The sequence below is a fragment of the Gadus macrocephalus genome, chromosome 4, assembly GCF_031168955.1.
Source record: "Gadus macrocephalus chromosome 4, ASM3116895v1".
Classification (NCBI taxonomy): Eukaryota; Metazoa; Chordata; class Actinopteri; order Gadiformes; family Gadidae; genus Gadus; species Gadus macrocephalus.
Window position 1 is genome coordinate 32,582,870 of NC_082385.1, and position 15,199 is coordinate 32,598,068.

At 42.9% G+C, this 15,199-nt stretch overlaps 1 protein-coding gene across 3 annotated transcripts in view; it reads left to right on the top strand.

Moving 5' to 3' along the window:
• The window catches only part of LOC132455344 (protein NLRC5-like), a 227,474-nt gene that overhangs the window by 15,810 nt on the left and 196,465 nt on the right, over positions 1-15,199 (top strand). For all 3 annotated transcript variants that reach the window (XM_060049154.1, XM_060049156.1, XM_060049155.1), the window contains exons 9-19: positions 145-261; positions 1,567-1,683; positions 2,892-3,008; positions 6,464-6,580; positions 8,793-8,909; positions 11,121-11,237; positions 12,456-12,572; positions 13,787-13,903; positions 13,984-14,097; positions 14,225-14,294; positions 14,438-14,666. In XM_060049154.1, the coding sequence (XP_059905137.1) occupies positions 145-261; positions 1,567-1,683; positions 2,892-3,008; positions 6,464-6,580; positions 8,793-8,909; positions 11,121-11,237; positions 12,456-12,572; positions 13,787-13,903; positions 13,984-14,097; positions 14,225-14,294; positions 14,438-14,666 (1,349 nt within the window). The remainder of the gene's footprint in view (positions 1-144; positions 262-1,566; positions 1,684-2,891; positions 3,009-6,463; positions 6,581-8,792; positions 8,910-11,120; positions 11,238-12,455; positions 12,573-13,786; positions 13,904-13,983; positions 14,098-14,224; positions 14,295-14,437; positions 14,667-15,199) is intronic.

The window sequence follows — 15,199 nt, forward strand, 5'->3', positions numbered from 1 at the left end:
TTACCGAACCGTGGGCCAAAAATTGTGATACAAACCCAATCGTGAGTTGGTGTATCATTAAAGCCCCAGTTAGGATTGATCAGAGATGACAAAAAGAATGCAGCATCTATCAAACATTCATAATCCTGGTTCCTGTTCTTCTAGAAGAGTCCATCAGCAGAGAGCAGACTCCCCTGGACCCAGCTGTGTCTCCATGAAGAGTGACCGCTTTATGGATCACCCTGCTACGTTTAAAGATGGAAATCAGTCGATTGAGAAAAGGTAAGGATTAGGGCTGTAACGATACGCGTATCGAAACAGAAATCGCGACACTCAAAGCCAGGAACCTGTCTCACGGTGCGAGAAGGCAGAGGCGCGACACACCCTTTCTAACTCTCCGGTCAAATTGTCAGATTGAAATTTGCTAATAATCGGTCTGAATAATAGTCTGCTGACACCGCTCCTCTTATCGATGCCGTAAGTCTGTGACGAGATGCCCTCTCTGTGATGACAGCTCTCCGTGGCTACGGAGGATTGCATTTCTCTAGAGCCTGCGAAGTCCTCATATGCGACATGAACGACATTTATCCAGAGTGGTCCAAGCGCGCAAAAATAGCCTGCGTGATCCCTGTCTCTAGTGTCTTGTGTGATTTGACTGGCAGTTTGTCTGCTTATAGGTCGGAATGAAGCGGCCACCGATTATTGACAGGATGGGTACTTTATTCTACCGGACTCGTTCGTTTCTTCACTAGACACACACACACAAACACACACACACACACACACACACACACACACACACACACACACACACACACACACACACACACACACACACACACTACCGCTCGCTCTCCTCGCTTGTCCACTCACTTGCTGACGTCACTCACACACACACACTTACGCACACTGCCATTCTCGCACACACACATACGCTACTCGTAACACAATGCCTCGTTATTTCAAATCAGACGCTCTATGTTTTTTTTTTTTTTTTTGATGTTTTTTCCCATCTATTTGAAAGTTAGGCTATTAAACATGTTACATTCCTTACGGCCTGATTATGTCATTATTTAAGCTACTTAGCGATAATAGGATATTTGACGGAAAACTAAACCTATGCAGGTCACTTTGACCGGTACCATTTTTTGTAGTGAGAACGTGGGTTAGTGCTACCAAACTATTCAAATCACTATTAATTATTTGACATCAATGTTACTAAATACGTAAGCCTAAACCACAAAAATAGTTGAGGGTTTTGCCTACCTGCAAGCATCCTCCAACTGCAATTTTTGGTTATTTATTTATTCATTTTGCTATACTTTAATAGTATTCTTTCTATTCAGGGTTCCAAATTATTTGTTAATAAATGGTTCATTAAGTTAATTGTTATACAAGTGTTGTTTAAATAAAATTATTTTTTAATTAAAATAAATCATGGGATGTTACCGAACCGTGGGCCAAAAATTGTGATACAAACCCAATCGTGAGTTGGTGTATCATTACCGCCCTAGTAAGGATTGATCAGAGATGATAAATAATGCAGCGTCTATCAAACATTCATAATTCTGGTTCCTGTTCTTCTAGAAGAGTCCAACAGCAGAGAGCATACTCCCCTGGACCCAGCTGTGTCTCCATGAAGAGTGACCACTCCATGGATCATCCTGCTACGTTTAAAGATCGAAATCAGTCTTTTGAGATGAGGTAAGGATTAGGGCTGTAACGATACGCGTATCGAAACAGAAACCGCGAAACTCAAAGCCACGAACCTGTCTCGCTGTGCGAGAAGGCAGAAGCGCGACACGCCCTTTCTAACTCTCCGGTCAAATTGTCAGATTGAAATTTGATAATAATCTGTCTGATAATAGTCTGCTGACACCGCTCCTCCTATCGATGCCGTAAGTCTGTGACGAGATGCCGTCTCTGTGATGACAGCTCTCCGTGGCTACGGAGGATTGCATTTCTCCACAGCCTGCAAAGTCCTCATATGCGATATGAACGACATTTATCCAGAGTGGTCCAAGCGCGCAAAAATAGCCTGTGTGATCCCTGTCTCTAGTGTTTTGTGTGATTTGAACGGCAGTTTGTCTGCTTATAGGTCGGAATGAAGCGGCCACCGATTATTTACAGGATGGGTACTTTATTGTACCGGACTCGTTTGTTTCTTCACTAGACACACACACACACACACACACACTACCGCTCGCTCTCCTCGCTTGTCCACTCACTCGCTGACGTCACTCACACGCACACACTCACACTGCCATTCTCGCGCACACACATACGCTACTCGTAATACTATACCTCGTTATTGCGAATCAGACGCTCATGTTTTTTCCCATCTATTTGAAAGTTAGGCTATTAAACATGTTGCATTCTATACGGCCCGATTACTTCATTATTTAAGCTACATAGCGATGATAGGATATTTGACGGAAAACTAAACCTATGCAGGTCACTTTGACCGGCACCGTTTTTTCTGGCGTGAACGCGGGTTAGTGCTACCAAATTATTAAAATTACTGTTATTTATTTGACATTAATTTCTCCAAATGCGTAAGCCTAGATCACAAAACTAGTTGAGGGCTTTTGCCAACCTGCAAGCATCCTCAAACTGCAATTTTTGGTTATTTATTTATAGCTATACTTTAATAGTATTCTTTCTGTTCAGGGTTCCAAATTATTTGTTAATAAATGGTTCATTAAGTTAATTGTTGTATAAGTGTTGTTTAAATTAAATTATTTTTAAATTAATAAAAATCGTGTGATGTTACCGAACCGTGGGCCAAAAATTGTGATACAAACCCAATCGTGAGTTGGTGTATCATTACAGCCCTAGTAAGGATTGATCAGAGATGATATAAAAATGCAGCATCTATCAAACATTCATAATCCTGGTTCCTTTTCTTCTAGAAGAGTCCAGCAGCAGAGAGCAGACTCCCCTGGACCCAGCTGTGTCTCCATGAAGAGTGACCGCTCCATGGATCACCCTGCTACGTTTAAAGATGGAAATCAGTCTATTGAGAAAAGGTAAGGATTAGGGCTGTAACGATACGCGGATCGAAACAGAAATCGCGACACTCAAAGCCAGGAACCTGTCTCGCGGTGTGAGAAGGCAGAAGCGCGACACGCCCTTTCTAACTCTCCGGTCAAATTGTCCGATTGAAATTTGCTAATAACCTGTCTAAATAATAGTCTGCTGACAGCGCTTCTCTTATCGATGCCGTAAGTCTGTGACGAGATGCCCTCTCTGTGATGACAGCTCTCCGTGGCTACGGAGGATTGCATTTCTCCACAGCCTGGGAAGTCCTCATATGCAATATGAACGACATTTATCCAGAGTGGTCCAAGCGCGCAAAAATAGCCTGTGTGATCCCTGTCTCTAGTGTCTTGTGTGATTTGACTGGCAGTTGGTCAGTTTACAGGTCAGAATGAAGCGGCCACCGATTATTGACAGGATGGGTACTTTATTCTACCGGACACGTTCGTTTATTCACTAGACACGCACACACACACACTACCGCTCGCTCTCCTCGCTTGTCCACTCACTCTCTGACGTCACTCACACACACACAAACGCGCTCTGCCATTCTCGCGCACACGCATACGCTACTCGTAACACTATGCCTCGTTATTGCGAATCAGACGTTCATGTTTTTTCCCATCTATTTGAAAGTTAGGCTATTAAACATTTTGCATTCTTTACGGCCTGATTACGTCATTATTTAAGCTACATAGCGATAATAGGATATTTGACGGAAAACGAAACCTATGCAGGTCACTTTGACCGGTACCGTTGTTTCTAGCGTGAACGCGGGTTAGTGCTACCAAACTATTCAAATCACTATTAATTATTTGACATCAATGTTTCCAAATGCGTAAGCCTAAACCACAAAACTGGTTGAGGGTTTTGCCAACCTGCAAGCATCCTCAAACTGCAATTTTTGGTTATTTATTTATTCATTTTGCTATACATTAATAGTATTCTTTCTGTTCAGGGTTCCAAATTATTTGTTAATAAATGGTTCATTAAGTTAATTGTTGTATAAGTGTTGTTTAAATAAAATTATTTTTAAATAAAAAAAAATCGTGGGATGTTATCGAACCGTGGGCCAAAAATTGTGATACAAACCCAATCGTGAGTTGGTGTATCATTACAGCCCTAGTAAGGATTGATCAGAGATGATAAAAAATGCAGCATCTATCAAACATTCATAATCCTGGTTCCTTTTCTTCTTGAAGATTCAAAAAGCAGAGAGCAGACTCCCCTGGACCCAGCTGTGTCTCCATGAAGAGTGACCGCTCCATGGATCATCCTGCTACGTTTAAAGATGGAAATCAGTCTATTGAGAAAAGGTAAGGATTAGGGCTGTGACGATACGCGGATCGAAACAGAAATCGCGACACTCAAAGCCACGAACCTGTCTCGCGGTGTGAGAAGGCAGAAGCGCGACACGCCCTTTCTAACTCTCCGGTCAAATTGTCCGATTGAAATTTGCTAATAATCGGTCTGAATAATAGTCTGCTGACACCGCTTCTCTTATCGATGCCGTAAGTCTTCGACGAGATTCCCTCTCTGTGATGACAGCTCTCCGTGGCTACGGAGGATTGCATTTCTCCACAGCCTGCGAAGTCCTCAAATGCGATATGAACGACATTTATCCAAAGTGTTTCAAGCGCGCAAAAATAGCCTGTGTGATCCCTGTCTCTAGTGTTTTGTGTGCTTTGACCGGCAGTTGGTCTGCTAATGTCCGGTTCAGACTACACGATCCTCAGATATTCCTCCACGATTTAACATGTCACACTATACGATCTCAGAGCCAGGAAATCGGGCCTTGTCTCGTCGTAAGACTGGCCACACTACAAGATTCAAGGGTGCGATGCTCTCTACTTTGTATCATTCACGTTTGCAAGATATTTTGAAAATCTAAGATTTTGAACTAACATAAATGCTTTTTACATTTTGGTCATAAAGGTTCCAGTAGTTTTTATATCTGCTCAATGCGGCAATTCCTCACAGTAGTTGCGTTGCGCGTGACATGAACTATACAAAGTAGACGCAGCAACAACGTAGCCTAGCAACAAAGCGTCAACAATGGATCCCGAGTACCTAGCACTAGGCATTATGCTGGCGGTCCTCTGCACAGAGACGGAAAGGAACAAAAAGAAGAAAAGATTGTGGACTCGTTCTTGGGTTGAAAATGCAGGGCCGTTGCTGCCACATTTCCACCAAAGTTGTCTCCATTATATTGCTCCATTTTCTATCATTTTCTTTATTAGCATTCTTCTTGTTATTGATCGCATTAATTTTTGCAGTAGTTACTCCTACTCAGCGTAGTGCAGTGAAGTCAGTTGGTAAACACTGCGCGTGAGCTCCAGCTGTTCGCGGGCTTCCCTCACGCAACTGGGGGCGTGGTTCCCTCATGTCAACAATGGATACGTCATGCGATTCCCCAAAAAATTCTGACATGCCAATCTTTTCGTCGTGGGGTTTTCGAACATCGCAGACGAAATCATCGCAGATCGCAAGCATGTCACATTACAAGACCTCGTCTCGTCGCCGACCCGTCAAAATGGTGTACGATTCGCAAATTTGTCTGCGACAAAAGAATCGGGGCAAAATCGGGCTGAAATCGTGTAGTCTGAACGGGCCATTATAGGTCGGAATGAAGCGGCCACCGATTATTGACAGGATGGGTACTTTATTCTACCGGACTCGTTTGTTTCTTCACTAGACACACACACACACACACTACCGCTCGCTCTCCTCGCTTGTCCACTCACTCTCTGACGTCACTCAGACACACACAAACGCGCTCTGCCATTCTCGCATACACACATACGCTACTCCTAACACTATGCCTCGTTATTGCGAATCAGACGTTCATGTTTTTTCCCATCTATTTGAAAGTTAGGCTATTAAACATGTTGCATTCTATACGGCCTGATTACGTCATTATTTAAGCTGCATAGCGATGATAGGATATTTGACGGAAAACTAAACCTATGCAGGTCACTTTGACTGGCACCGTTGTTTCTAGCGACAACGCAGGTTAGTGCTAACAAACTATTAGAATTACTGTTATTTATTTGACATTAATGTTTCAAAATGCGTAAGCCTAGACCACAATACTAGTTGAGGGTTTTTGCCTACCTGCAAGCATCCTCCAACTGCAATCTTTGGTTATTTATTCATTCATTTTGCTATACTTTAATAGTATTCATTCTGTTCAAATCTGTTCAGGGTTCCAAATTATTTGTTATTAAATGGTACATTAAGTTCATTGTTATATAAGTGTTGTTGAAATAAAATGCTTTTTAAATTTAAAAAAATTTTGGGATGTTACCGAACCGTGGGCCAAAAATTGTGATACAAACCAATCGTGAGTTGGTGTATCATTACAGCCCTAGTAAGGATTGATCAGAGATGATATAAAAATGCAGCATCTATCAAACATTCATAATCCTGGTTCCTTTTCTTCTAGAAGAGTCCAGCAGCAGAGAGCAGACTCCCCTGGACCCAGCTGTGTCTCCATGAAGAGTGACCGCTCCATGGATCACCCTGCTACGTTTAAAGATGGAAATCAGTCTATTGAGAAAAGGTAAGGATTAGGGCTGTAACGATACGCGGATCGAAACAGAAATCGCGACACTCAAAGCCAGGAACCTGTCTCGCGGTGTGAGAAGGCAGAAGCGCGACACGCCCTTTCTAACTCTCCGGTCAAATTGTCCGATTGAAATTTGCTAATAACCTGTCTAAATAATAGTCTGCTGACAGCGCTTCTCTTATCGATGCCGTAAGTCTGTGACGAGATGCCCTCTCTGTGATGACAGCTCTCCGTGGCTACGGAGGATTGCATTTCTCCACAGCCTGGGAAGTCCTCATATGCAATATGAACGACATTTATCCAGAGTGGTCCAAGCGCGCAAAAATAGCCTGTGTGATCCCTGTCTCTAGTGTCTTGTGTGATTTTACTGGCAGTTGGTCAGTTTACAGGTCGGAATGAAGCGGCCACCGATTATTGACAGGATGGGTACTTTATTCTACCGGACTCGTTCGTTTCCTCACTAGACACACACACACACCAGAGTTCCCGTTGTCCGGTAATTACCGGTCTTTGACCGGAAAAAAATGAGGAGGACCGAAAATTCTAAATGTCTCCGGTCAGAATGACCGATTGGAAATAAGGCCCCGTCCACACGGAGCCGAAACGGGCGAAAACGATCCGGTTTCCTTTTATGCTTAATGTTCAAGGCGCTGGTTCTCCACAGAAAAAAGTGGTGCGCATCAACCCTGCGCTCATACAGCATGCGCGCTGTATACAAACAACTAGTCACGAGGAGATTCAACCATTGAGCAGAACAAAATTGAGCAGGTCCTATGTTCCCGGTTTTCCCCAAAAAGGTTCCTATATTCCCCTGTAGCCATACATACCGGGGAGCATAGGACCCTTTTTGGGAAAAGCGGGGTCCTATGTTCCCCGCAATCTATCAATCTTTAAAAATATTTAAACTTTGACGCGGCATTCGCGTAATGACAGCCAATCGGCGTTCAACAGATTGACATGTCTAACGTAACAGCCAATCAGCGTTCAACCGGCCAACTCAGTGCAGTGCAGTCCGGGGTGAACTGCAGCATGGAGGAGAAAGTGATTGTTGCCGTTTGCGACTCCCGGAGCTCTTTATATAATAGTATATAATATAATAGTATAATAATATCTCGGCCAAAAGCTCTGTGCTCCTCCGGATGGCCGTAACGCGGGGAGCGGGAACATAGGACTCGGGGAACATAGACACGCTCCCCTATAGACTACCGTAGGTTTATGAACTAAACGGCGGCAAGCTAGCGAAAGCCGGCGGCAAGCTTTGTGGAGCACCGGTATTTAACAACCATGGCGAATCAAAATATGATCACACACTTCTTCTTCTTTATATAGCCTGCCTATCAATTTTTTTTAAGTGCAATAAACACGGACAATATCCGACCGTTTTTATTCCAATTTGACCGGTAAAATAAAACCTTCCCGGTCACATGACCGGCACCAATTTCTTCTAGCGGAAACACTGACACACACACACACTACCGCTCGCTCTCCTCGCTTGTCCACTCACTCTCTGACGTCACTCAGACACACACAAACGCGCTCTGCCATTCTCGCATACACACATACGCTACTCCTAACACTATGCCTCGTTATTGCGAATCAGACGTTCATGTTTTTTCCCATCTATTTGAAAGTTAGGCTATTAAACATGTTGCATTCTATACGGCCTGATTACGTCATTATTTAAGCTGCATAGCGATAATAGGATATTTGACGGAAAACTAAACCTATGCAGGTCACTTTGACTGGCACCGTTGTTTCTAGCGACAACGCAGGTTAGTGCTAACAAACTATTAGAATTACTGTTATTTATTTGACATTAATGTTTCCAAATGCGTAAGCCTAGACCACAATACTAGTTGAGGGTTTTTGCCTACCTGCAAGCAACCTCCAACTGCAATCTTTGGTTATTTATTCATTCATTTTGCTATACTTTACTAGTATTCATTCTGTTCAAATCTGTTCAGGGTTCCAAATTATTTGTTATTAAATGGTACATTAAGTTCATTGTTATATAAGTGTTGTTTAAATAAAATTATTTTTAAATTAAAAAAAATCGTGGGATGTTACCGAACCGTGGGCCAAAAATGTTGATACAAACCCAATCGTGAGTTGGTGTATCATTAAAACCCTAGTAAGGATTGATCAGAGATGATATAAAAATGCAGCATCTATCAAACATTCATAATCCTGGTTCCTTTTCTTCTAGAAGAGTCCAGCAGCAGAGAGCAGACTCCCCTGGACCCAGCTGTGTCTCCATGAAGAGTGACCGCTCCATGGATCACCCTGCTACGTTTAAAGATGGAAATCAGTCTATTGAGAAAAGGTAAGGATTAGGGCTGTAACGATACGCGGATCGAAACAGAAATCGCGACACTCAAAGCCAGGAACCTGTCTCGCGGTGTGAGAAGGCAGAAGCGCGACACGCCCTTTCTAACTCTCCGGTCAAATTGTCCGATTGAAATTTGCTAATAACCTGTCTAAATAATAGTCTGCTGACAGCGCTTCTCTTATCGATGCCGTAAGTCTGTGACGAGATGCCCTCTCTGTGATGACAGCTCTCCGTGGCTACGGAGGATTGCATTTCTCCACAGCCTGGGAAGTCCTCATATGCAATATGAACGACATTTATCCAGAGTGGTCCAAGCGCGCAAAAATAGCCTGTGTGATCCCTGTCTCTAGTGTCTTGTGTGATTTTACTGGCAGTTGGTCAGTTTACAGGTCGGAATGAAGCGGCCACCGATTATTGACAGGATGGGTACTTTATTCTACCGGACTCGTTCGTTTCCTCACTAGACACACACACACACCAGAGTTCCCGTTGTCCGGTAATTACCGGTCTTTGACCGGAAAAAAATGAGGAGGACCGAAAATTCTAAATGTCTCCGGTCAGAATGACCGATTGGAAATAAGGCCCCGTCCACACGGAGCCGAAACGGGCGAAAACGATCCGGTTTCCTTTTATGCTTAATGTTCAAGGCGCTGGTTCTCCACAGAAAAAAGTGGTGCGCATCAACCCTGCGCTCATACAGCATGCGCGCTGTATACAAACAACTAGTCACGAGGAGATTCAACCATTGAGCAGAACAAAATTGAGCAGGTCCTATGTTCCCGGTTTTCCCCAAAAAGGTTCCTATATTCCCCTGTAGCCATACATACCGGGGAGCATAGGACCCTTTTTGGGAAAAGCGGGGTCCTATGTTCCCCGCAATCTATCAATCTTTAAAAATATTTAAACTTTGACGCGGCATTCGCGTAATGACAGCCAATCGGCGTTCAACAGATTGACATGTCTAACGTAACAGCCAATCAGCGTTCAACCGGCCAACTCAGTGCAGTGCAGTCCGGGGTGAACTGCAGCATGGAGGAGAAAGTGATTGTTGCCGTTTGCGACTCCCGGAGCTCTTTATATAATAGTATATAATATAATAGTATAATAATATCTCGGCCAAAAGCTCTGTGCTCCTCCGGATGGCCGTAACGCGGGGAGCGGGAACATAGGACTCGGGGAACATAGACACGCTCCCCTATAGACTACCGTAGGTTTATGAACTAAACGGCGGCAAGCTAGCGAAAGCCGGCGGCAAGCTTTGTGGAGCACCGGTATTTAACAACCATGGCGAATCAAAATATGATCACACACTTCTTCTTCTTTATATAGCCTGCCTATCAATTTTTTTTAAGTGCAATAAACACGGACAATATCCGACCGTTTTTATTCCAATTTGACCGGTAAAATAAAACCTTCCCGGTCACATGACCGGCACCAATTTCTTCTAGCGGAAACACTGACACACACACACACTACCGCTCGCTCTCCTCGCTTGTCCACTCACTCTCTGACGTCACTCAGACACACACAAACGCGCTCTGCCATTCTCGCATACACACATACGCTACTCCTAACACTATGCCTCGTTATTGCGAATCAGACGTTCATGTTTTTTCCCATCTATTTGAAAGTTAGGCTATTAAACATGTTGCATTCTATACGGCCTGATTACGTCATTATTTAAGCTGCATAGCGATGATAGGATATTTGACGGAAAACTAAACCTATGCAGGTCACTTTGACTGGCACCGTTGTTTCTAGCGACAACGCAGGTTAGTGCTAACAAACTATTAGAATTACTGTTATTTATTTGACATTAATGTTTCCAAATGCGTAAGCCTAGACCACAATACTAGTTGAGGGTTTTTGCCTACCTGCAAGCAACCTCCAACTGCAATCTTTGGTTATTTATTCATTCATTTTGCTATACTTTACTAGTATTCATTCTGTTCAAATCTGTTCAGGGTTCCAAATTATTTGTTATTAAATGGTACATTAAGTTCATTGTTATATAAGTGTTGTTTAAATAAAATTATTTTTAAATTAAAAAAAATCGTGGGATGTTACCGAACCGTGGGACAAAAATGTTGATACAAACCCAATCGTGAGTTGGTGTATCATTAAAACCCTAGTAAGGATTGATCAGAGATGATAAAAAAGGCAGCATCTATCAAACATTCATAATCCTGGTTCCTGTTCTTCTAGAAGAGTCCATCAGCAGAGAGCAGACTCCCCTGGACCCAGCTGTGTCTCCATGAAGAGTGACCGCTCTATGGATCACCCTGCTACGTTTAAAGATGGAAATCAGTCGATTGAGAAAAGGTAAGGATTAGGGCTGTAACGATACGCGGATCGAAACAGAAATCGCGACACTCAAAGCCAGGAACCTGTCTCACGGTGCGAGAAGGCAGAGGCGCGACACGCCCTTTCTAACTCTCCGGTCAAATTGTCAGATTGAAATTTGCTAATAATCGGTCTGAATAATAGTCTGCTGACACCGCTCCTCTTATCGATGCCGTAAGTCTGTGACGAGATGCCCTCTCTGTGATGACAGCTCTCCGTGGCTACGGAGGATTGCATTTCTCCACATTCTGCGAAGTCCTCATATGCAATATGAACGACATTTATCCAGAGTGGTCCAAGCGCGCAGAAATAGCCTGTGTGATCCCTGTCTCTAGTGTCTTGTGTGCTTTGACCGGCAGTTGGTCAGTTTACAGGTCGGAATGAAGCGGCCACCGATTATTGACAGGATGGGTACTTTATTCTACCGGACTCGTTTGTTTCTTCAATAGACACACATACACACGCTACCGCTCGCTCTCCGTGCTCGTCTATTCACTCACTGACGTCACTTATACACACACAAACGCGCACTGCCATTCTCGCACACACACATACGCTACTCGTAACACTATGCCTCGTTATTGCGAATCAGACGTTCATGTTTTTTCCCATCTATTTGAAAGTTAGGCCATTTAACATGTTGCCTTCAATACGGCCTGATTACGTCATTATTTAAGCTACATAGCGATAATAGGATATTTGACGGAAAACAAAACCTATGCAGGTCACTTTGACTGGCACCGTTGTTTCTAGCGACAACGCAGGTTAGTGCTACCAAACTATTAGAATTACTATTATTTATTTGACATTAATGTTTCCAAATGCGTAAGCCTAGACCACAATACTAGTTGAGGGTTTTTGCCTACCTGCAAGCATCCTCCAACTGCAATCTTTGGTTATTTATTTATTCATTTTGCTATACTTTAATAGTATTCTTTCTGTTCAAACCTGTTCAGTGTTCCAAATTATTTGTTATTAAATGGTACATTAAGTTAATTGTTATATGAGTGTTGTTTAAATAAAATGCTTTTTAAATTAAAAAAAATCGTGGGTTGTATCGAACCGTGGGCCAAAAATTGTGATACAAACCAAATCGTGAGTTGGTGTATCATTACAGCCCTAGTAAGGAGTGATCAGAGGTGATAAAAAAATGCAGCATCCATCAAACATTCATAATCCTGGTTCCTGTTCTTCTAGAAGAGTCCAGCAGCAGAGAGCAGACTCCCCTGGACCCAGCTGTGTCTCCCTGAAGAGTGACCGCTCCATGGATCACCCTGCTACGTTTAAAGATGGAAATCAGTCTATTGAGAAAAGGTAAGGATTAGGGCTGTAACGATACGCGGATCGAAACAGAAATCGCGACACTCAAAGCCAGGAACCTGTCTCGCGGTGTGAGAAGGCAGAAGCGCGACACGCCCTTTCTAACTCTGGTCAAATTGTCAGATTGAAATTTGCTAATAATCGGTCAAAATAATAGTCTGCTCACACCGCTCCCCCTATCGATGCCGTATGTCTGCGACGAGATGCCGTCTCTGTGATGACAGCTCTCCGTGGCTACGGAGGATTGCATTTCTCCACAGCCTGCGAAGTCCTCATATGCAATATGAACGACATTTATCCAAAATGGTCCAAGAGCGCAAAAATAGCCTGTGTGATCCCTGTCTCTGGTGTTTTGTGTGATTTGACCGGAAGCTGGTCTGCTTATAGGTCGAAATGAAGTGGACATCGATTATTGACAGGATGGGTACTTTATTGTACCGGACTCGTTCGTTTCTTCACTAGACACACACACACAAACACACACACTACCGCTCGCTCTCCTCGCTTGTCCACTCACTCGCTGACGTCACTCACACACACACACATGCACACTGCTATTCTCGCGCACACACATACGCTACTCGTAATACTATGCCTCGTTATTGCGAATCAGACGTTCATGATTTTTCCCATATATTTGTAAGTTAGGCTATTAAACATGTTGCATTTTACTCAGCCTGATTACGTCATTATTTAAGATACATAGCGATAATAAGATATTTTACGGAAAACTAAACCTATGCAGGTCACTTTAACCGGCATTGTTGTTTCTAGCGTGAACGCGGGTTAGTGCTACCAAATTATTAGAATTACAGTTATTTATTCAACATTAATATTTCCAAATGCGTAAGCCTAGATCACAAAACTAGTTGAGGGTTTTTGCCAACTGCAATCCTTGGTTATTTATTTATATATATCATTTTGCTATACTTTAATAGTATTCATTCTGTTCAAATCTGTTCAGTGTTCCAAATTATTTGTTATTAAATGGTACATTAAGTTAATTGTTATACAAGTGTTGTTTAAATAAAATGCTTTTTAAATTAAAAGAAATCGTGGGATGTATCGAACCGTGGGCCAAAAATTGTGTTACAAACCGAATCGTGAGTTGGTGTATCATTACAGCCCTAGTTAGGATTGATCAGAGATGATAAAAAAATGCAGTATCTATCATACATGGATATTCTTGGTTCCTGTTCTTTTATAAGAGTCCAGCAGCAGAGAGCAGAGTCCCCTGGACCCAGCTGTGTCTCCATGAAGAGTGACCACTACATGGATCACCCTGCTACGTTTAAAGATCGAGGTCAACAACCTGCCAAGAAAAGGTGAGCATTTATTAGATACATTTAAACCTTTACCAATATCCACAAATCCTTACTTCCAGATGGTGTTTTTCTTTTTCTAGGAAGATACAAGAGAGAGCAGACTCCCCTGGACCCAGCTGTGTCTCCATGAAGAGTGACCGCTCTATGGATCACCCTGCTACGTTTAAAGATGGTCGCCCCTCCAGAGAGGAGAGGTAGGAGTTCCAAACAGAAGATGAAAACGGACCAGTTAGTTCTTATTCGACTGTACTGATACTGAAACTGATTTTTAGGAGTCAGGAAAAATACATTAGATCCTGTGTGTCTGTGTTTTCTCAACAGACAATACAAGGAGAGGTCAAAGGTTATCAGTGCTCAGTCTCTACAGCAGCATCAAACAGAGCTGATTAAGGTGTGTAACTGTCCAGCAAGACATTTGACTTCCACATTTGGCTTCCCTCTTTAGAACAGTGGCAAGTTAATCCAGGACAGATGCTTCCTATGTCCCCAGTTAGTTCCGGGTAAAGTTCTTATCAATGTTTTTTTCTGTTCTAGAGGGCTGAGGAGAACGCACACGCTTTTCTAGACAAGGAGCTGAAGAAGCTCTGGGGGATTCTCTTCCCAGATTACCCACAATGCACAGAGAGTGAGATAGAGGAGGAGGTGGAGTTGGATTTGAAGAAAGAGGAGCAGAGGAGGGGCGCCATAGAGGGAGTAGTAGGCATTGCAAAGCTCTGCCTGATGGAGATGAACCAGGAGGAGCTGGCTGAAACACTGTGGGGCGGTAAGAGACTCGTCATTTGAAGGGCAGAATAGTCTTACTCTGAAAAGAGAAGCAAGACTTATTTGAAGAGCAGTTGAGAGACCAACAACAAATTGAGGTAACAACAAATTGTGCGTTCTTGTGTTTGAAGTATAGCTAGAGTTCTCAACAGCTTGATTAGCCTTATTAAAAAAGAGTTTAATCCCAGCCGTGATTGGCTGCAGAGTGGACAGAGTCGCGGCACATTTTATCGGGATAGATATTAATATGGATTTATTGTGCAGCCCTTCTTTGGACTATTTAAAGCCATTTGAACAGCAAAAATAACGTAAGGGCTTTTCTTCCACCCAGTGACATTTCAGCACGTTAACCAGGAATAATTGTTACGGGAAAGTGAATGAAGTGAAGTGTGGACGTCAGCACTGGGTTAGGGCAGAGATGTTTGTTAATTTCATAATGTAAGATTTCTACATTTCTAACTTTTCATGTGGAGATACGTTTCCTCTTGCAGATGAAATGGTTTGATCCAGATATGTAATTTTATTGTGGAGTTA